The 20,059-nt window shown below is 47.0% G+C and overlaps 1 protein-coding gene across 4 annotated transcripts in view; it reads left to right on the top strand.

Annotated features, from left to right (window-relative positions):
• The window catches only part of ASH1L (ASH1 like histone lysine methyltransferase), a 65,298-nt gene that overhangs the window by 35,506 nt on the left and 9,733 nt on the right, over positions 1-20,059 (top strand). For 2 of the 4 annotated variants that reach the window (XM_066337834.1, XM_066337837.1), the window contains 16 exons: positions 3,609-3,703; positions 6,251-6,324; positions 7,907-7,952; positions 8,195-8,303; positions 9,765-9,971; positions 10,894-11,040; positions 12,252-12,360; positions 12,533-12,694; positions 12,924-13,018; positions 13,280-13,437; positions 14,514-14,666; positions 15,089-15,143; positions 15,238-15,370; positions 16,544-16,792; positions 17,905-17,991; positions 18,228-18,318. In XM_066337834.1, the coding sequence (XP_066193931.1) occupies positions 3,609-3,703; positions 6,251-6,324; positions 7,907-7,952; positions 8,195-8,303; positions 9,765-9,971; positions 10,894-11,040; positions 12,252-12,360; positions 12,533-12,694; positions 12,924-13,018; positions 13,280-13,437; positions 14,514-14,666; positions 15,089-15,143; positions 15,238-15,370; positions 16,544-16,792; positions 17,905-17,991; positions 18,228-18,318 (1,970 nt within the window). Of the gene's footprint in view, positions 1-3,608; positions 3,704-6,250; positions 6,325-7,906; positions 7,953-8,194; positions 8,304-9,764; positions 9,972-10,893; positions 11,041-12,251; positions 12,361-12,532; positions 12,695-12,923; positions 13,019-13,279; positions 13,438-14,513; positions 14,673-15,088; positions 15,144-15,237; positions 15,371-16,543; positions 16,793-17,904; positions 17,992-18,227; positions 18,319-20,059 lie in introns of all 4 variants that reach the window. The other 2 variants (XM_066337833.1, XM_066337836.1) reach the window with 1 other exon arrangement.

Genomic DNA, 20,059 nt, shown 5'->3' with positions numbered 1-20,059 from the left:
TAAGTTGGAAGGGACTCAGAGAGATCACGGAGTCCAACTCCTGGCCGTGCACAGCCCCAGCATTCCCACCCTGTGCCTGAGAGTGTTGTCCAAAGGCTCCTGGAGCTCTGGCAGCCTTGGAGCCATGACCATTCCCTGGGGAGCCTGGGCAGTGCCCAGGGGGAAGAACCTTTTCCTGATACCAACCTGAACCTCCTCTGGCACGGCTCCAGCTGTTCCCTCAGCTGCTGTCCCTACTCACAGCAGAGACTGGAGCTGCTCCTCCACTGCTCCCCAGGGAGAAGTTGCAAATCACTTACAGAGGGCTGCTTTGTCTTCCCTTTGCCTGTTGTTCCACATGCTGAGTTCTTCCCTGCTCTGATACTGGGGTTTGGGATGAGCTGCTTATGGAGGCTGAGTAAATTCACCCTTCCAAGGAAGTGCTGCCTCCAGCACGTGAGCTCTGTTTGCACACTGATACTGAAGCAGGGCATGGACCTGCATGGCTGGGCAAGGACAGAGCTGTGGCCATCTCCATTGAGGACTCCTTTGCAGCCTGAAGGGCTGATCCCACCATTGCATCCTGCTGGCACTGGGTCACTTCTTTACCAAATTGGTTCAGCAGACTAAATCCACACAAGAGTCACGTTTTGGTAATTGGATTTTTATCTGATTTGATGTGTTGTTGCCATTCTACTGCATGGGCAGACATGTGGTTGGATATTTGGAAAGAGAGTAAGAGGAGAGCAGAAGTTCTGTTGTTATCCCATTACTTATGTAACTTCCTGCTAAAGGAGTTTGAAAACCTGATCTGAGTGGAGAAGGAAAAGGCAGCTCTATGATCATGGGGCACCCTCTAGTGCTGTCACCATGAGAGTTGGTCCCTGTCCCCATTCTCACAGTCACTGCATTCCATTAGTGGGTTGTACTTGCTGGTTTTCTGTAATTTTTGCAGTGTTCACATTTTGTTTTGAACACCATTTCCCTCCTCTATTTCATCCTTCCTAAATAATTCCTGAACATCACGAGGACGTGTGAAACAGTGGAGGTTGCACTGAGATTTGTCCAAGTCACAGCCTGTCCCTGCATCAGTCACATCCAGCTGCTCAACCACAGCACAGCAAAGGCTTGGCCTGGCCTGGCCTGGCCACTGTTGGTGGACTGTTAAAAGAGATTTCAAGAGTTGATTTTAAAAAGGTATTTTAAAGGTACCTCATTTCTCTGCAGCCAGGTACAGTTTGCCTCAGCAGGAGTTCACTCCAGTTCTGCTCCATCTGGAGACCTTGTTAAAATGCAAGTGAAAAAAGCTCAGATTTTGATAAGTTGTAAATGAACTAAGGATAAAAGGAATAGTTCCTGAGTCAGTCTCAGTTCTTCCTTTCCAGCTGTAATTTTGTAGGCAGCATGGCTGTAACCTTCACAGGAGGGTTCCCAGTCCTTGGCTCCCTCTGGGAGTTCCATGGACCTGGTGCTGGAGAGATATTCAGTCTGTGGTGGCACAAGGTTGAACAAGGGAAGATCTTGTGCAGGAGTTGTTCTCTGTATCCAACAGTGGCTTTCCTAGAGAAATGAACTGAAAAGTCCAGTTCACAAAAAAAAAATAATTTCGTCATTGGTAAATTAGCAATTCATTTAAATGTCGTAGAGTGTTTAGAGAAATGCATTATTTGACACTTGAGCAGGACATGAATTGCAGTTCAGCAGGTGCCTGATGTTGCACCAAAAGAATCAGCTGTGCTTTCTCCTCACCTCTGGGGCAAATTCCTGTTCTTGTGCTGGCCCTTCCTTTGTCCTATCCTGATGTCCAGGTAGGGTTAAGGTTGGATGGAATCCAGCCTTCCATTGGAGGCTTCCTGGAGCTGTTAACCCTGCAGTCAGACTGATGGTCAGATCAGCATCAAAGCTAGCTTATCCCCACCTAAAATGTTCATCAAACTGTGGTCTGAGGAAAAATGAGAATCAAGAATGTAATTGCACAGAGATGTGATCCCAGCCAATATGATAAGAGACACTGGAATCTGGAGAGGAGGAACATAAATGGAACAGAAAAAAGGTAAGGAGAGTGTTGAAGAGAAGTGAAGGCACAGGAAAGACAGCTGTGGGTCTGGTCTTTGTTCCCTTAGTTTGCCTGAAACTTGAGACTGACATTTTGAGACTAAAGCTGGTCCTCAGCCCCTGCAGAGTGATACAGAATGTGCTCCTCTACAAAAATATCATTTGGATATTGCCCTGCACAGAGAGGCCAGTTCAGTTCTCTTGGTGGGGACTGCACCAAAATGGATATTACAAATTCATCCCTACAGAAATGGAACCAAACAGCTTTGGGCAGTGGATTAGAGAGTGGAAAGTGTTTCTTGTAGAATCAAAGAGTCTTTAAGGTTAGAGGAAACCTCCAGTCATCAAGTCTGACCTTTTGTGTAGCCAGGCTTCCATTTCAGTCTGTCAGATGCTCAGCAGTGTCCTGCCCCAGCTCCCTGTGGTAGATGCCCACCTGGGCTGGTGCAAGTTGTTATTTCCGTGATTACTGGTGAGATCTCACCCAGATCTAACTGGCTTCCTTGGAATCACAGAATCGTGGAATGGTTTGGGTTGAAAGGGACCTTAAAACTCATTTTATTCCATCTTCTGCCATGGCCAGGGACACTTTCCACTGTCCCAGGTTGCTCCAAGCCCCATCCAGCCTGGCTTTAAACACATCCAGGGATCCAGGGGCAGCCACAGCTGGTGTGGGCAGTGTGCCAGGATCTCCCACCCTCACAGGGAAGAATTTCTTTTGAAATATTTCTAGTTGTTGATATCTGTATCTCAAATTTTGTTTTAACTTTCATTTTCCTGTCACTAATTAAACAATAATATGACATTTTTTTATTGAGCCATCTTTCTGTTATTTGTCCAGTTATTAAAATAGAGCCCTTGAAATGCTTCAGTAAACTTCAGTAGACTTCAATATCATTTAATCTTTGGTATATTTAACATGTAGAAATCTCCCTGAATGTTGCAGGACTGCAGTTCTAAATATAACCATATCAGATTCTGTTTTCCAAGGTTAGTTGTTGTCCAGGAGGAGATGTCTATAAACACCAGAAAACAGAGCTGGCACCTGCCTGACCCATACAGCCATTCTGATTTCATACTCTGATTTTTCTTTCTGCAAAGGGGTGTCTCATTGCTTTTATAACTCTGATTTCTGTCCTTTTTCTGCCTTTCCTGCTGAACAACCTTCTAAATGGCAACACACGAATGTTTGCTCTTAGGGAAATGGGAGAGCAGGGCTGTACGTGTGTCACGTGTCAAATTCCTGAGCAAAACCACCAGATCCTATCTGCCAGTGGTTTTTTTATTTGTGTAGTTTTAGTTATTACTTTTATAACACGTGCTGGGCATTTAAAGTCAGTGGAGTCCCATGGGGTGTTGCCTTAACAGCATTTATGGAGAAAAAAATCCATTGTGAGGGGCTGGGATCAGCCTCCTACAGACAACCTGGAAAGCAGTTCCTTGGCCATTTCTCTTCTTACAGTCTTGGCTGATGCTCCAGACATTTGTGCCTTAACTAAAATAGAAAATGTGTTTCTTGCAAGTGACAGATGTTCCCCATGGTGATGTTTTGGTTCTGTCCCTGTCCTCCACAGCCCCAAGAGCCGCCTGATCCAGCTGAAGAAAGAGAAGCTGGAATACACCCCAGGGGAGCACGAGCACGGGCTATTTCCAGCCCCTATCCACGTTGGTGGGTACCTCACTTGTGTTTTCATTGTTGGGAGACAAATGTGGCACTGGGGGGGAGCTGCACAGCTTCTGCCTTTCTCTGGTTTTTATCCCTTGCCAGGTCACTCGTGGCTTTTGGCACGTGAACTTTGCCAGCTCATCCCTCTGTGTTCCCCACTCAAGAGGCTTTTTTTAGCTTAAAACATTGTTCTTGGTTTTTTTTGTGTGTGTCAGAAAATACCATTCTCGTTGAAAACCTGCTTTAACTGTGATAGTCCTTGGATGAAATGCAGGGCAATAGTCTCCACCTCAAAGTAAAATTATAGCAGAATAGCCACAGGCAATTATGACCATTTGTTAAATCCTAAATGCTGAGTGTGGAATTTTAAATTCCCCTATGTCCCCATGCACTTAATGGTGTCTGTCTTTACACAGGGATAAAAGGATGGAAGAATTAAAAGCTTTGCTGTTACCTTTGTTTTTACTTTATCCCCATTTTTAGGTCTCAGGTAGGAAAAAAAATGGGACTTAGGATTTTACAGAATCACTGATTCTGAACCAGGATTATGGAATGGTTTGGGTGGGAAGGGACCTTACAGGGCATCTTGTTCCACCTTGTTCCATGGCTTTCCATAGCCCAGGTTACTCCAAAGCCTGTTTCTGGCCTTGAACCTTCAGGGAAGTGCCTGTGGAAAGGAGCCATAACCCAAATCTGCCCCAGGCCCTCAGAGGGGATGGAGCTCAGGATGCTGCTCCCAGGGACTGGGCTGGGGGGACGGTCCAGAGCTCCCACTGTTTGCAGCTCAAACCATTTCCCAGGTTAAACCAAGATTGAGTAATTTCCTGATTCTCAGGTAATTGTTTCAAGCTTTTGAAGTGCTGTGATTCCTTGCTGCAAGTCGTGTCACGCCCAGTGGGTTTGGGGAGTTCCAAACGTTGTTCAGCAGGAATCTTTGTCCCATCAAACACATGCTGTCACTGGTTTGTCTGCTGTAACTGAACTGTTTGGCTCCCTGCACATCTGCACAGCAAGGCAGAACAGCTGGACACATCTGTGTGAATCCAGAGCCACGAGACAGGTTTCAGAGCCGAAGGTGAAAATTTCAATCCTGCAAAATGTTCCCTTGCTCAGCTCCTTTTTGAATAAGATCATAAAACCAGGTTCACCAGGTTCCCAACCCACATTGCTGGTCCTGCCCTGCGGCTGCTCCCGTGGCTGCAGGGGTGCCTAGGGGTGGTTTAACCCCAGAGCAGTGACCAGGGCTGGGCTTCTGCCAGGGGACTGCACTGGTGCCCACTGGAGGAGGGCTGCAGGGACTTTCCCTGCGCTGGAGGCCAAGTTCCAGGGCACCTGAAAGAGCCTTTTGTTTGGCCTGCTGAGGTCATAGAAGTGAAAGCAAATTCCCGGCAGATTTAGCTCTTTCCTGGAACCAGCTAGGGGTGAATAAGGCATTGAAAATGGAAAGTAATTTAGGGATAAATTGTAAGGAAAACATTAGCATTTTTAGTTTCCAGTGGTGAGGGTATGCGTGTGAATTTGTATGAACCTGCAGAGCATTTCTGGAAGAATATAAAGGCACTTGTTAACAGTTAGAAAAGCTGGGGGAAAAAGAATCAGGCCTGGGCCTGACACCTCATCCTAGGCACTCTGCTCCCTGCAGTTTTGTGACACAGGATTCCAGCAAAATGATCAGAGAATACTGAATCTTGGCTGGAACTAACCAGTGTCAGCCCTCGGGTCTGGTGTGAATGATGTAATGGGTCTGTGTCCTTTAGGGGTGACAGGGAACGATAGAATAGAGCCAAAATCTGCAGTGAAAGCAGGAACTCCTGTCTAAAACGAGTTCCAGTTATTGCTGAAAATACAGATCCCCTTGAAGCCTTTCCAAAAAATCTAGGAATGTGTTTGCCAAGTCTGAATTCATTCTTAAATCTCTTCTGGTAAAGGTCACGGGAAAAGGCTGGGAGACTATTTTCAAAACTGATTTGATTTCTTTGAGTACAATATTGTGATTTACCAGCCTGCATGGGTGGTGCAGGTCTTGTCCTGGGTGTTGAAGTGTTGAATTGCGCAGGAAAACTCAGGAGAACATGTCAGCTTCGAGGACAGGGCTGTGGTCAGTTCTGTCTGGTGTCACGGTCAGTTCTGTCTGGTGTTGTGGTCAGTCCTGATAAGTGCTGTGGTCAGTTGTTGCAGATGCTGTGGTCACTGCAGTCAGGTGTTATGGTCAGTCCTTTCAGGTGTGGTCAGTTCTGTGGGGTGTTGCCCTCACAGGGATGTGGTCAGTCCTGTCCAGGGTTGGCTGTGGTGAGGTCTGACCCATCTTTCCCATCCCTCACTGTCCATGGAGGCCCCTGTGAGTGAGACAGGAGAGCAGGACCCGGGGCTGTGTCCTGGGGTCTCTTCTCTGAACCTGCTCTGACATGCAGAACGTTCTCAGAGGGTTCTGCCCCTCTCCTCTCTGCTCTCCAGCCCTGAGAGCCCCTGTCAGAGCCTGGCCAGGTGCCTGGGAGCAGCTCCCATTCTCTGCCTGTGAGTGTGTGCCACTTACAAACCTTTTTGTTTCAGGGAAGTACCTCAGACAAAAGAGAATCGACTTCCAGCTGCCTTACGACATCCTGTGGCAGTGGAAACACAACCAGGTAGGAGATAAGGAGTCACGGGGTTGCCAAGATTGGGATCAGAAGGAAACAGCAGCATTCAGAGCCCTGTTCACACGTCCCTGCTGGGGGGGATTTCTCCTTGCTGCTGCTGTGTGAGGGGAGAAGGGATTTGCATATGTATTTAATGTTGAAAATTCCCATTATTCCATCTCCTGCAAAATAACAACCCTGTGAGTTGCTCCTCCTCCGACAAAAGTCATTAATTTGGCTGCAGACTTTTATTTTGGCAGTGCTGCTCTGTGTGGGGAGCTGGTTTCAGACACGCCTCGGGAGAATTCGGATGTACTGCCAGCAGCACTGAGAAATTTCAGGCCTTATTTTTCTTGGATCAATCCCAGCAGAGTGGAATTTATTTTTCAGTTGCAAGCTGAAATTTTCGTACTGAGGGAAGAAGAGAAGCTGTTGAACAGTCTCGTTCTTTTTAAAGAGCTTTAAATATGTGCAAGCTTAAAAATAGGAATTTTTTTTTTTCCCCCTGAGATATTTCCACCAAGTGATTTACCACAGGATTTAAGGCTTATGGGAGACTCTGCCCTCAGCTCCATGGTGAGAAAGTGCTCTCAGACGTGTAACTTGAGCATGTAAATGAGCAGGACACATTCCCAGGTGCTGTGGCTCCAGCTGCACTCCAGCACCTCTGGAATCTGGTCCTCACATCAGGAGCATTGGGGACATTTCTGCTGAAAACACTTTCTTGTAATTGTGTATTGACGATGGCCTATCTCATCTGTTCAGTATTTTATAAGGAATAAATACGTGGAATCTGTTTCCCTGACATTTTCCAGCTCTCCCTAGAATATTGGAGGCCCTTGCAGAGGAGTTTCTCTGTACAGGGGTGTGGAGATATCTGGATTGTTCATGTGGGCCACAAGGGTCACTGAGGGAAGGCTCTTAGTGCAGGAAATCTGTGTGAAATAGTGAATAATTGGAAATGATTCCTTAAAGCTTGTCTGAAAGCCTGGAATATATATGAAATCATGAATTGTGATGTAAGCTTCCCTTTCTGTTCCCATCATCTCCATCTGCAGAGGAAGCTCCTCTGTAGAGAAGATGAATCTCATTTCTCGTGGCTCCCACCTGTACTCACAGTTCTTAGAGAATCCCAGAATCCTTTAGATTGAAAAAAAAAACCCTTAAGATCATTGAGTTACTTTGATAAATCAGCACCTTGATTTTTTTGTTTTCACTTTTTTAAGCATTGGCACATGGTGATTCCACCAAAGATGGTTTCTCCAAAGTAGGTATAAATAATTCCTTTTCTTCTAAGGCCTGTTCAGAGGAGCCTGTCCTTGGGACAGCTGTTTCCCACATTGCTCTGGGCAGACAGAATAAATAATGTGGTGGACAAACTGCTCCACTGTCTCACTAAGCCCAAATTCTACTTATTCAGGTCCTTTGTGTGACCCATTTGTTAATGCAGTCTGAGCCTAGAGAAGAGAACACAGATTTCTAGTAATGATTACAGAGCAGTTCCCTATGTACAGAACATAATTTCCCTGATCCTTTTGAATAACAGATGCACTTATGCAATGTATTAAAATTTTCTTTCTCTTCCTTTTAGCTGTATAAAAAGCCAGATGTCCCACTTTATAAAAAAATCCGTTCCAGTAAGTAAAATCTTATTACTAAACTGTGATAACTGTGGAATTTTCATGTGACACCCTCCTTTCTGTCCTGCTCTTTGTCCTACCAAAGATACTTCCACCTTTTTTTACTTTACTGCTTTTTTTACTTTACTGATTGGAATGAAAATACTGTAGATAAATAGTTCTGGTTTTTTTTCACCTGAAAAGAATTCTTTTCCCTATTTGGGTTTTTTTTTTTTTTTTTTTCTTTTCTTTCCCTCCAGATGTCTATGTGGATGTCAAACCTCTCTCTGGCTATGAGGCCACCACCTGCAATTGTAAGAAACCAGAGGATGACAGTGGGAAGGGCTGTGTGGAGGATTGTCTGAACAGGTTAGCAATGGATTATTTCTCATCAGCTCATCATCTCCTAGGAAAATAGTTTTGCTGGATGCACCCCAGCAACAAAGGCATCATCACAGGGAGGGAAATTCCCAACCTGACCCTCTGGACATGCTCTGGGATCCCAGTGTCACCCCAGATTGTCACTGCTGGGACTGAGGCCCCTTCACAGTGACCCAGCAGGGTCCTGCTGGATCCACCAGTTGCTCCCAGTCAGAGCAGTTCCCTCCCAGCTCAGCCCCAGGCTCTGGCTCCTTCCAGCCTTTGGCTGGTGGAGCAGCCATAGGAACAGCTTCAGCTGCTGCCCCTGGGGAGGGACCCTGGGCTCCTGTCCCCCCTGGGCTCCTGTCCCCCCCTGGGCTCCTGTCCTCACCCTGGGCTCCTGTCCCCTCCTCTGGGCTCCTGTCCCCTCCTCTGGGCTCCTGTCCCCCCCTGGGCTCCTGTCCCCCCCTGGGCTCATGTCCCCTCCTGGGCTCATGTCCCCCTGGGCTCCTGTCCCACCTGGGCTTGTGTCCCCCCTGTGGGCTCATGTCCCCTCTGGGCTCCTGTCCCCACCCTAGGCTCCTGTCTCCCCCTGGGCTCCTGTCTCCACCCTGGGCTCGTGTTCCCTTGGGCTCCTGTCCCCTCCTGGGCTCCTGTCCCTCCTGGGCTCATGTCCCTCCCCTGGGCTCATGTCCCTCCCCTGGGCTCATGTCCCCTCCTGGGCTCATGTCCCCCCTGGGCTCCTGTCCCACCTGGGCTTGTGTCCCCGCTGTGGGCTCATGTCCCCTCTGAGCTCGTGTCCCCTCTGGGCTCCTGTCCCCACCCTGGGCTCATGTCCCCCCTGGGCTCATGTCCCCTCCCCTGAGCTTGTGTCCCCCCTGGGCTCCTGTCCTCACCCTGGGCTCCTGTCCCCCCTGTGGGCTCATGTCCCCTCTGAGCTGTGCTCTGGGGGCTCAGAGTGGCCTCCTGGCCTTGGGCAGGTAAAGGGTCAGTGCCAGCTCCGGGCACTCCGGCCATTCCTCCTCCCCAGGCACAACCTGCACGAGCTGCACCTGCACCAGGGGATTCCTCAGCACTGCCCTACCCCTTTCTCCAGGGGAAGATCCCATTAAAATCTCCATTTTGCCCTTTGAATAGCAGTGAGAGCCAGGCAGGGAATCACTGTGTGAATTACACCTTGAAAACAAGAAGCATTTTAGTTACTGAATGACTTCTGTTTTGTTTAGTTTGTTATTACTGATTTATTTCTTTATGTATTGATTTATTATTGAATCATATATGCATTATATATATATAAAATGTTGATTATAAATTGATTTTTTATTGATTTATTATTATAAGTAATACGATGTGACGATTTATATATTTCTATCTAGATCTCACATACTGATTTATGATTGATTTTCCTTACATGACAGATCCCAAAGGATACTCTTCTCCTCCTTTTACCTTCTCTGTTGTCTCTTTTAGGATGATCTTTGCAGAGTGCTCCCCCAACACCTGTCCCTGTGGGGAGCAGTGCTGCAACCAGCGCATCCAGAGGCACGAGTGGGTGCAGTGCCTGGAGAGGTTCCGGGCCGAGGAGAAAGGATGGGGTATCCGTACCAAAGAGCCCCTGAAAGCAGGACAGTTTATCATTGAATATCTGGGAGAAGTTGTTAGTGAGCAAGAATTCAGGTAGAAACATTCATTTGCTGCTTTAGCATGGAAGGCTCAGAAATGATTTGTAGTGCCTGTGGTCGTTGTTTTAGTGCCTGTGGTTGGGATATCCTCAGGCTGGAACAAAGGGGAGGATGAGGGGGAAAAGGAAGGTTTGGAATTCTGGGGTTTTTGGTTAACTAAGTTTTTCTTGGTCCAGTAGAGAGGAGTGATTAATGTTTGAAATGTTATTATCTGCCTCATCTGCCCTGTAAATGCAAAATGCCACAAGTGACTGAATGTGAAATGAGAACTCTGCAGGATTTGGGCTGCACCAGGTAGAACTGTGGGGCTGGAAGGGGCTGCAGAAAGATGTGAAGGAAAAAGAACACATGGAAGCATTGGTAACCATTGAAAGAAACTGTCTTGTTAACTCCATGGCATCGTGGGATATTTGAGGTTGGAGGGACTGCTGTTCTCAGAGCTCCACCAGAAGGCAGCTGCATTCTCCTCATACAGAGATAAGCATTAACACTGGCTCCTGTCCCTGTGCTCTTGTGATCCATGGATGTGATTCCAGAACCTGCCCACTCCCCAGGAGAAAGCTGGTTGTTGTACACGCGCATACACAGACCCCCCCAAGGAATGTATACTTGCATTTTCTCTTCCATACACAGGTTTCCAACATGAAATGTGTACAAATAATCTGCAGAACCTAAAAGGGAGCATTCCAGAAGAGCAGATTTCTAAATTCTAACCCAAGCTCTGTCAGTGGCCTTGACTTATAAAAATAGGTACAATAATGGTTTTCCTCCATCTCTAGGTGTACGGTTCTATAAAATATAAAAGATTATCATTCCTTTTTCTTCAAAACCCTCTGAGATGTGCTCTTACTGTGTCACTCCCTGTGTGCTGTGTGGGACAAGCAGACTGACGAGGCTGTCCCTGTGCTGCTCCACAGGAACAGGATGATTGAGCAGTACCACAACCACAGTGACCATTACTGCCTGAACCTGGACAGCGGCATGGTCATCGACAGCTACCGCATGGGCAACGAGGCTCGCTTCATCAACCACAGCTGCAACCCCAACTGTGAGATGCAGAAATGGTGAGGAAGGGGAGTCTGCTCCCTGGAAGACTGGTGTACACAGAGAGAGAGAGAACCAGTTCATCTGAGGGAGTCAGATCTAAAAATAGGGAAGGGAATCAAGCTGTAAATAATCCTTACGCGGTGCTCACGTTGCTCAAGAGAAGTCGTGTAGTGTTGGATGCTTTGGAGACAGGATCTGAGTTTGTTGGCAGATTCATCACTGCTGGTTGTCACACTGGGACATTTCCCTCCCACCATTGCTGGTTACACTGGGCTGTTTCCCTCCCAGTATTGCTGGTTTTCACACTCCAAACCTCTGCAAAGGTTGAAGCTTGGGTAATGCTCTAAAATCATCTATCTGTATATATACCCTTTCTTTTTGACAATTCAATTTATTTTTTTAAAGCAGGGAAAGAGGATTCCAGCAGCCCCTGTGTCAAATGAGCACTTTGTGAGAGCCAGACTAGAAGGAAGTGCTGCAGAGGGATTTGTAGTGAGTGATTTGCAAGGGAATGGCAGATGGTGGAATAGGAGTCCCTGTAGGGATGGTACATCAGAGTAGCTCGTGGTTCTCAGATAATTCTAGATCGAGGTGATAGTAAAGTTTTAAATTTGAAAATCCAGCACAAAATAAAAGAATTGAAGAGACAGAGGGAGAGGATTCTGCCTCTCTGCCTTGCTCAGGTGAGACCCCTCCTGCAGAGCTGCCTCCAGTCTGGGGTCCCAGCACAGGAAGGACCTGGAGCTGTTGGAGTAGGTTTGGAGGAGGCACCAAATAATTAAAGAGAAGGAGCAGCTCTGCTGTGAGGAAAGGCTGAGAGAATTGGGATTGTTCAACCTGGAAAAGAAGAGCTCCAAGTGACCTAATTATGTCTTTCTAGTACCTGAAAGGAGCTGCAGGAAAGATGGAGAGAGACTGTTTACAAGGGCCTGGAGTGACAGGACAAGAGGCAATGACTTCCCACTGCCAGGGGGCAGGGATACATGGGATTTTGGGAAGGAATTGTTCCCTGTGAGGGTGAGGAGGCCCTGCCACATCCTACTCTTTGTAAACCTGGTGGTCCCTTTTTAGCCTTCAAAGTTTATTTTAAGAGATGAATTAAAGTTCTGCACAAGCATAACCCAGGGCACAGCAGAGGTGTTGCTGCCTGCCTCTATCACTGCCACTCTGTGCACAAAGATGATTTTATGTTTAATTCTGGGGGTGTTTGATTGTATTTTTCCCCCAGGTCTGTGAATGGTGTGTATCGGATCGGGCTGTATGCACTCAAGGACATGCCTGCTGGGACTGAGCTCACCTATGACTACAACTTCCACTCATTTAATGTTGAAAAACAGGTAAAAAAACCCACCATGAGACCTCGAAAAATCTCACTCTAAAGCCTAACAGTTCTGTAAAGCGTAAAAATTAACGAAACCTGTCGTGTTGTATTAGGCAGAAAATGTTAGTTTTAATATTGAGAGAGAACCTAAATGTTTGAGGTTTGTTGGATTTTTTTTTTCCTCAAAGCAACTCTGCAAATGTGGCTTTGACAAATGCAGAGGAATAATTGGGGGTAAAAGTCAACGCATGAATGGACTCTCAAGCAAAAGCAACCAGCCTGTGAGCACCCACAGAAGACCTGGGCGGTCGAAAGAGAAGAGGAAGTCAAAGCACAAACTAAAGAAGAGAGTAAGTAGCAAAGACAGAGTTTGGGTGGGTGAGGCTGATGAGAAATCAATCTGTGCCACGAGACCAGAAACTGGTGCTTTTGTAAATTTTAAACTTGAAACAGAAACCCAAACTTGAAACAGAAGTACTGTAGGGTAATGCTGCAGGTTTTGTCTCAGGGATTGCATTGGCTGCTTTGCTGAGTTCTTGGCACAGTTTTTCCTGTCTATCAGAACAATTTGTTTTCCAGAGGGGCCACATCCCTGAGGAACCCAGTGAAAGTGTGAATGCCCCGACCAGGCTGACACCTCAGCTGCAGATGAAGCCCATGTCTAACAGGGAAAGGTAAGGGCTGATTTGAGGGGGATTTTCCTCAGAAATGGAGTGCTGTGCAAATATTGACATCTTCTTCTGCAAGATGGGGCATTCTGAAATTTCTAAGAATGCAGCTTTTAGTTCTCCTTCACCAGCCAGTCTGGAATTCCTCTCCTCTAAGGAGAGAGAGAAAGCACAGGGCACACCTCTGAATATCAAGCTTTTCCCCCATGTTACAGAATTAATTTCCCAGTCAAAAGAGATTCTTGAAGAGCTTCCTAATTTCTGCAGGAATTTTGTGCTCAAACACCACGTGTTCTTGGTGCGGAACTGGGAGAAGATCCGGCAGAAGCAGGAGGAAGTGAAGCACGTCAGTGACAACATGCACAGCTCGTCGCTGTACACCCGCTGGAACGGCATCTGCCGCGACGACGGCAACATCAAATCAGGTGAGGGGGCTCACGTGGGACACTGAGAGTTAAACTCTGTGTGGATCCAGTGTAGAGTTCCAGTGAGATCCACACACCTTTTGGAAGAGCTGCTGCACAGGTAAAAGCTCCCAGAGGTCACTGGAGTCCTGCGAGAAGTTGTCACATGTGGTGTTACAACAAGAGTGGTTTGTTGCAGGGGGAGGAGAATGGCATTTAACATTGTGGCACTTGGAGCTGTGGTTTGTTTTGCAAGGTGATGATCAGTCACAGGTTGGACTCTGTGATTTTGGAGGTCTTTTCCAGCCTCAGTGAGGTTGTGGAAAGAAATTCTATATTCTATAGTGGAAAGAAATTCTACCCTGCGAAAGTGGGGAAGACTCGGCACAGGGTGCCCAGAGCAGCTGTGGCTGCCCCTGGATCCCTGGAAGTGTCCAAGACCAGGTTGGACAGGGCTGGGAGCAGCCTGGGGCAGTGGGAGGTGTCCCTGCCATGGCAGGGGGTAGAACTGGATGAGCTTTAAGCTCCCTTTCTACCAAAGCCAGTCAGTAATTCCATGATTTTCCATGGTTGAACCCCAACGGAGAAGGGCTGTTTCCTGCTGTCTGTATCAGAAACAGTTGTGTAGACTGTGAAAATTGTCATTTATCCTCATGGTTTCACAGCTTTCAAGCCTTCAGAGAACAAAGGGTTTTGGCATGCACTCACTTGTGGGAATGGGGCAAAATATGACTATCAGGGAAAAATTGGTGTTACTATTCCAAAAATAAGCCTATTGATGGGACCATCATCCTCACAGGATTTGGCTCCCAGTAGCAGGTACAGGAGAAGCTGGACAGTGAGTATTAGGGGTGAATTCAATGAGATGTTTTATTTGCTCCAGTGAGATAAAATATTCCAATAACCAACTGATACGTTTAGGTGGGAATCGTGGAACTGAAGCCTTGGATGTTACAGCAGCTTAGAAAACATCTTCATTTAATAATCCGTGGTGCAGTTGCTAGACCAGAGAAGATGCTGTGATTTGATCTGTTAAGGATTTCTCGTTTAGAAAGGGATTTCTTGTGTGGAGGTAACTCTCTGTTGCCCTGTCTCAGATGTGTTCATGACCCAGTTCTCGGCGCTGCAGACGTCGCGCTCGGTGCGGACGCGGCGTTTGGCCGCGGCTGAGGAGAACCTCGAGGTGGCTCGTGCCGCCCGCCTGGCTCAGATCTTCAAGGAGATATGTGACAGCATCATATCCTACAAAGGTGAAGGTGATTCTCTTTTAAAAAAATCTCCGTGGGTATGTTTTCAACCTCTGGAAATGGACTCTCTGAGTAGGAAGTGCTAGAAAAAAGTAGGATGTTAGATAACTCCTATTTTTGTTAATTTCTCCCTTTACCAATAATCACTTTGCTTTAGCCTCAATCCCCTGCTTTACCACCAGAATCTGCAGATGTTGCCCTCCTTTGAAATTGATTTTTCAAAATTCCAGAAAAAATCAGAAACTGTCCATGTACTACCTGTACTCCCAATTACAGGCACCAACATCTAGAAATGCAAAAGTATTTCAATTCTCTGTGGCTCAGATAACAGAAAAGCCTTTTTTTAACCCAGATTGAACGCTTTTAGTTACTTTCCTTTGGAGGTTTCACTCCAGTGATGTCACTAAGTTCTGTTCCTGTTGCAGACTCTTCCAGGCAGGCGCTCGCAGCTCCTCTCCTGAATCTGCCCCCAAAGAAAAAGTAAGTGCTGCCTTTCCAGAGCTTCTTTCTCTGATGGATTTGCACAGTGAGAATTGCTGGTGAACCTGACATTGGGCCAACATTCCTGTTGTAGAAATGCAGACTATTATGAAAAGATCTCTGACCCCTTGGACCTTGCCACGATTGAGAAGCAGATCTTGACTGGCCACTACAAAACTGTGGAAGCTTTTGATGGGGACATGCTGAAGGTCTTCAGGAATGCAGAGGTGAGGCTCTCTCTGGCCTGATAGCTGCTGCACTGGCAGCAGGGATGTGCTCTCCTTTAATACTTTTACAGGAGTAAAAGAAGAAATTTATTCTGGAGGAAAAGAACTTGTGCTGATCCATTCCTGATGAGGCCTCAATAGCAAATCATGATCTCTTTGACTGCCTTAGGTCAGCAAGAAGGTCAAGGACACTCATTAATTGAGTGTCCTAAAGAACTGACCTAAAGCTTTAGCTAACCCAAAACATTTCTGTTCCTTTTGGAAGGGGTACCCTGTTTTCCAGTCTCAGGTATCATGAAATCACAGAATCATAGAATGGTTTGGGCTGGAGGGCACCTTAAAGCTCATCTCATTCCACCCCTGCCATGGGCAAGGGCATGTTCCACTATCCCACGTTGCTCCAAGCTCTGGCCATTGTGGCCTGGAACACTTCCAGAGACCCAGGGGCAGCCACAGCTTCTCTGGCACCTGTGCCAGGGCCTCACCACCATCACAGGGAGCAATTTCTCCCATATATCCAACCTAAATTTCCCCTTTTTCAATCTGAGCCCATTCTCCCTTGTCCTGTCACTCCAGTTCCTGATGAACAGTCCCTCTCCAGCTTCCCTGGAGCCCCTTCAGATCCTGCAAGGGCCTCTGAGTCTCCACACACCCTTCTCTTCTCCAGGCTGAGCATTCCCAGCTCTCCCAGCCTGACTCCATAGGGGAAGGGGCTCCAGTCCCTTCAGCAACTTCATGGCTTCCTCTGGACTTGCTCCAACAGTTCCATGTCCTTCTTACATTGGGGGCCCTGGAACTGGACACAGCACTCCAGGTGGAGTCTCAGGAGTGCAGAGCAGAGGGAGAATCCCATTCCTTGATCTGCTGGTCCTGTTCCTTTGGCTGCAGCCCAGGACACGGGTGGTCTCTGGGCTGTGAACACACATGGCCAGGGCACGCTGAGTTTTTGGTCTCCCATCACCCCAAATCCTTCTCTCAGGGCTGCTCTCAGTTCCTCCCCTGCCCAGGGCACATCCATGGACCTGCTGGCCGGCGTCAGGAGGGAGATGGAGAGGTGATTTGGGACTGCAGCTGTAGGGAGAACCCCTCCCGGACACACACAGACAGGAGCTAAACAGGCTGAGACATGGAAACAAAGCGCTTTTTGAGTTGTTATTTGAATTCTTTTTGCAGAAATACTACGGCAGGAAGTCGCCGACGGGGCGGGACGTGTGCCGGCTGCGCAAGGCGTATTACAGCGCGCGGCACGAGGCGGCGGCGCAGATCGACGAGATCGTGGGCGAGACGGGCAGCGAGGCCGACAGCAGCGAGACCTCGGTGTGCGACAAGGACAACGGGCACGAGAAGGACGAGGACGTCATCCGCTGCATCTGCGGCCTCTACAAGGACGAGGGGCTCATGATCCAGTGTGAAAAGTGCATGGTGAGGAGCCCCAGAGGGAGCCTCTTCTCCACATCTAGTGGAGCTTTTCGCCGACGCTTCCCATGTGCTTGGTAGTGTTAATTGACTCTTCAGTGTAGGTGAATCCACAGACGGCTGGGACAAGGAATTCTGCTGACTGTATATTCCAGAACACGTGGTTTTATTGCCAGGGTGGTGGGTAAAAGGGCCTTGCCTTCAGCCACCAGCCTGGGCTGGAGGGGAGTCCCAAAGAGAGAGGGAGAGAGAACAGCAGGGTGAGAGCTGAGAGAGAAGAGAGTGAGAGAGCAAAGGGCAGGGGGGAGAGAGCAAGAATAGGGGGAAGAGGAAGGGTAAGAGTTGGGAGGTAGGAGTAGAGTAAGAGGTAAGAGAGAGAGGTTCTTGTTACAATCCATTATATCTCCTTTTGTGATGAATATTCAAATTTACAGTGACCAACTAATATAAGACACGAAATCCTATAGAATTTACATATAGCCTATAAGAACTACTATATCACCATACTGTGTTATATTTTAAACTCTAAAAACTACTCTTTAGACTTCTGTTTTGCTGCATTGACCTTTGGATCCCTCAGCCAGCAGAAAGGGATTGTTCAATCCAAAGGGATTCTCCTTCAGCTATTTAGGCCATTGTTTTCAGGTTCTATAGTAACTAAGACTTGGTATCCTACAACTCAAAGTCATTTCTAGTTCAATTATAGGTTTCATATTTTCAGAATCTTTTGCTAAGCAATCATATTTATAAGGTTTCTCTGATTCATCTTCCCCAACACTTCAGGCCTCTTACTTCCTCTCCACAGAGGAAGAGAGATTCTCTTTTCACAGAGAAAATGCTACTTGCATTGAGCAGAGGAGCTGAAACTGTCCCAGCTCCTGCCCTTAGGAGAGAGAAATTAATTTAAAAATTTCGGGCTTTTACACTTACTGTTGCCTGGAGATCCTGTCTGTCTGCTGACAGGGTGTGGAATAGTTCACAGAAAATCTTGAATTTCCTGTATCAAGCTTATATTCTTCCTTTCCTTAATATTTGTTGAGAAAATTTGTTGAGAAAATGCAGTTTGCAACTATAATCTGTGCCAGGGCTTTCTGACTGGGCTGTCCCTGTTTTTCCAGGTCTGGCAGCACTGTGACTGCATGGGTGTGAATTCAGACGTTGAGCACTACCTGTGTGAGCAGTGTGAACCTCGAGCTGTAAACAGGGTAAATCAAGACTCTTCCTTCCTGTTACTCTTACAAGCCCCAGCACCTCCTTAGGAGGTGTTTTTTTGTATTTGTATTTAGAATTTGTATATTTTGGGATTGGTGAAGCTTCCTTGATTTAGGTTTGGTTCCGTGCGGGGTCGGTTTTTCCTCTGTGTATTTCCAAAAGGGTGGCAGCCCAATTTTGGACTGCTCGTGGTGGATAGCTCAGGATTCCCTTTCCTTTTTCCCTGCAGGAGGTTCCCATGATCCCTCGCCCTCACTATGCCCAGCCTGGCTGTGTTTATTACATCTGCCTCATGAGGGATGATTTGCTGCTCCGCCAAGGTACGTCTGGCTCTGGGGTTTCCATCAGTGTGTAGGGATCTCTGACATCACCCTGTCAAAAATACAAGTGGAAATAACTCTCCACGTGATGCTGGGAGTGATACACAGTCAGAGTTCTCACAGGCTGTTGATGAAGAAATGTTAATTAGCACTGCCAGGACTGTCCTGGCCAGGGGAGGGTGATGCTGAGCCAACTGCTGGTAGTTAACATTTAGAAGTAAAAGCCAAGAAGGCTGTTAGACCTCCAGTATTTTAGTGCAGAATGGTCATTAAAACATCCAGCTCATTGCTTATGTGTTCCATATAGCTTATCTCTTCTGGACTGGACTCTGAATTCCTGAATCTCTCCAAGGCAGCTGCTACAGCCACAATTCAGCTCACTCATTATTTTTTTTTTTTTAATTTAATCCTACAGATAGACAGAAGGTTAGAAAGGACCCTTTATCATTATTAGGAAACTGCTCTTGAATGAGTGAAACCAGTTGATAAGTTTGCTAGAGGGGAGTAGGAGAGCCTTCAGTAAAATGAAGAATTAAAAATGGTCAAAGAACAGCATATTCTTTATCCCATCTGCAAGATTTTGGAATTTGTATTCAGTTTTCCTTATTTGGTGTATCTCTGCATTATCTGTTCTGTCCAGAGTTCACCATCTGGGTTTGTCATGTCTTTTTTTGCTAGAGAGTAACTCACTTCAAGGGCTATATCAGAACTTGCTTTCACATTCTCTGTTGAAATGGATCATGTTTTATCTGGGGCTTGTGGCATCTTCCAGGTGTTCAGAGCATTAAGATCATTTCTGTCACAGTGTGTTAGATTTTACCTGTGTGCCTCTGATCTGATCTTGGTGACCTTAATTAGAGAAATGCCCTTTAATGAGAGAAATGTCCCTCTGTGACTGAGCTCCGTGTGCCATCAGCAGGGGACAGAGGAGCCCAGACTGCAGCTGTTGGGCACCAAATGCTTCTGCAGGCACGGGGAGCAGATGGAGCAAGTTCTGTCACAAGGTGCTGGGACAGAACGTGCAGCTCCAGCAGGGAAAGGAGAAATCCATGGGCTTGTTGCTGGTCTTGAGTTTTCCACCCAGAGTCCTCAAGCAGGACCTTTGCTGTGGGTGTATCAGGGTGTAGACAGCGGGAGAAACAGCTTTTTACTCCCTCTGGTGTCTAAAAGACCTCATAATTCCACATTCTGAGACAAAATGTGGCCTGCAGCCCTTCAGTCTGTGTGTGGGTTTACATTTTCCTGGGAGTTGTGGGTTGGGAAGAAGCTGATGTTGCCACAAAGCCTGGAAGTGCATTGAGCCCAGTGCCTGCCCAGGAGAAGCTGCGCCCTGAACACCAGTTCCAAGCTTGAGAGCTGATGTTTTGGAGGAGCAAGACTGAAAATTAGCTGTGTGAGTGGTCACACTCTGCTGTGATCAAATCTCTGTCATTCAGAGGGATCTCAGGGAGGCTCCTTCAGTCGGTGGTTGCAGAACTTGTTTCTTAATTTCTTGGCAATTCTGCTGGAAGTTGTTGAGTATTACACCACAGACAAGCTTCCTTTGCAAAAATTCCCTAAACCCAGGAGATGATGCAAATAGAACAGTTCTGATCCATCACATTCCTTGGAGTGAACATGGAGTTCTACCTTGGGTAGGAATTGATAAACAGGGGTCAGAATGGATCCCAGAAAACCCACATAGCCAGAAGTTGTAACACACCGTCATCCCTGATGCACCAGCAATAACTGCTGTGTTTTT

This window comes from Sylvia atricapilla, chromosome 30, assembly GCF_009819655.1.
Source record: "Sylvia atricapilla isolate bSylAtr1 chromosome 30, bSylAtr1.pri, whole genome shotgun sequence".
In the NCBI taxonomy this organism is placed as follows: domain Eukaryota; kingdom Metazoa; phylum Chordata; class Aves; order Passeriformes; family Sylviidae; genus Sylvia; species Sylvia atricapilla.
This window is presented reverse-complemented; position numbering and strand designations above follow the sequence as displayed.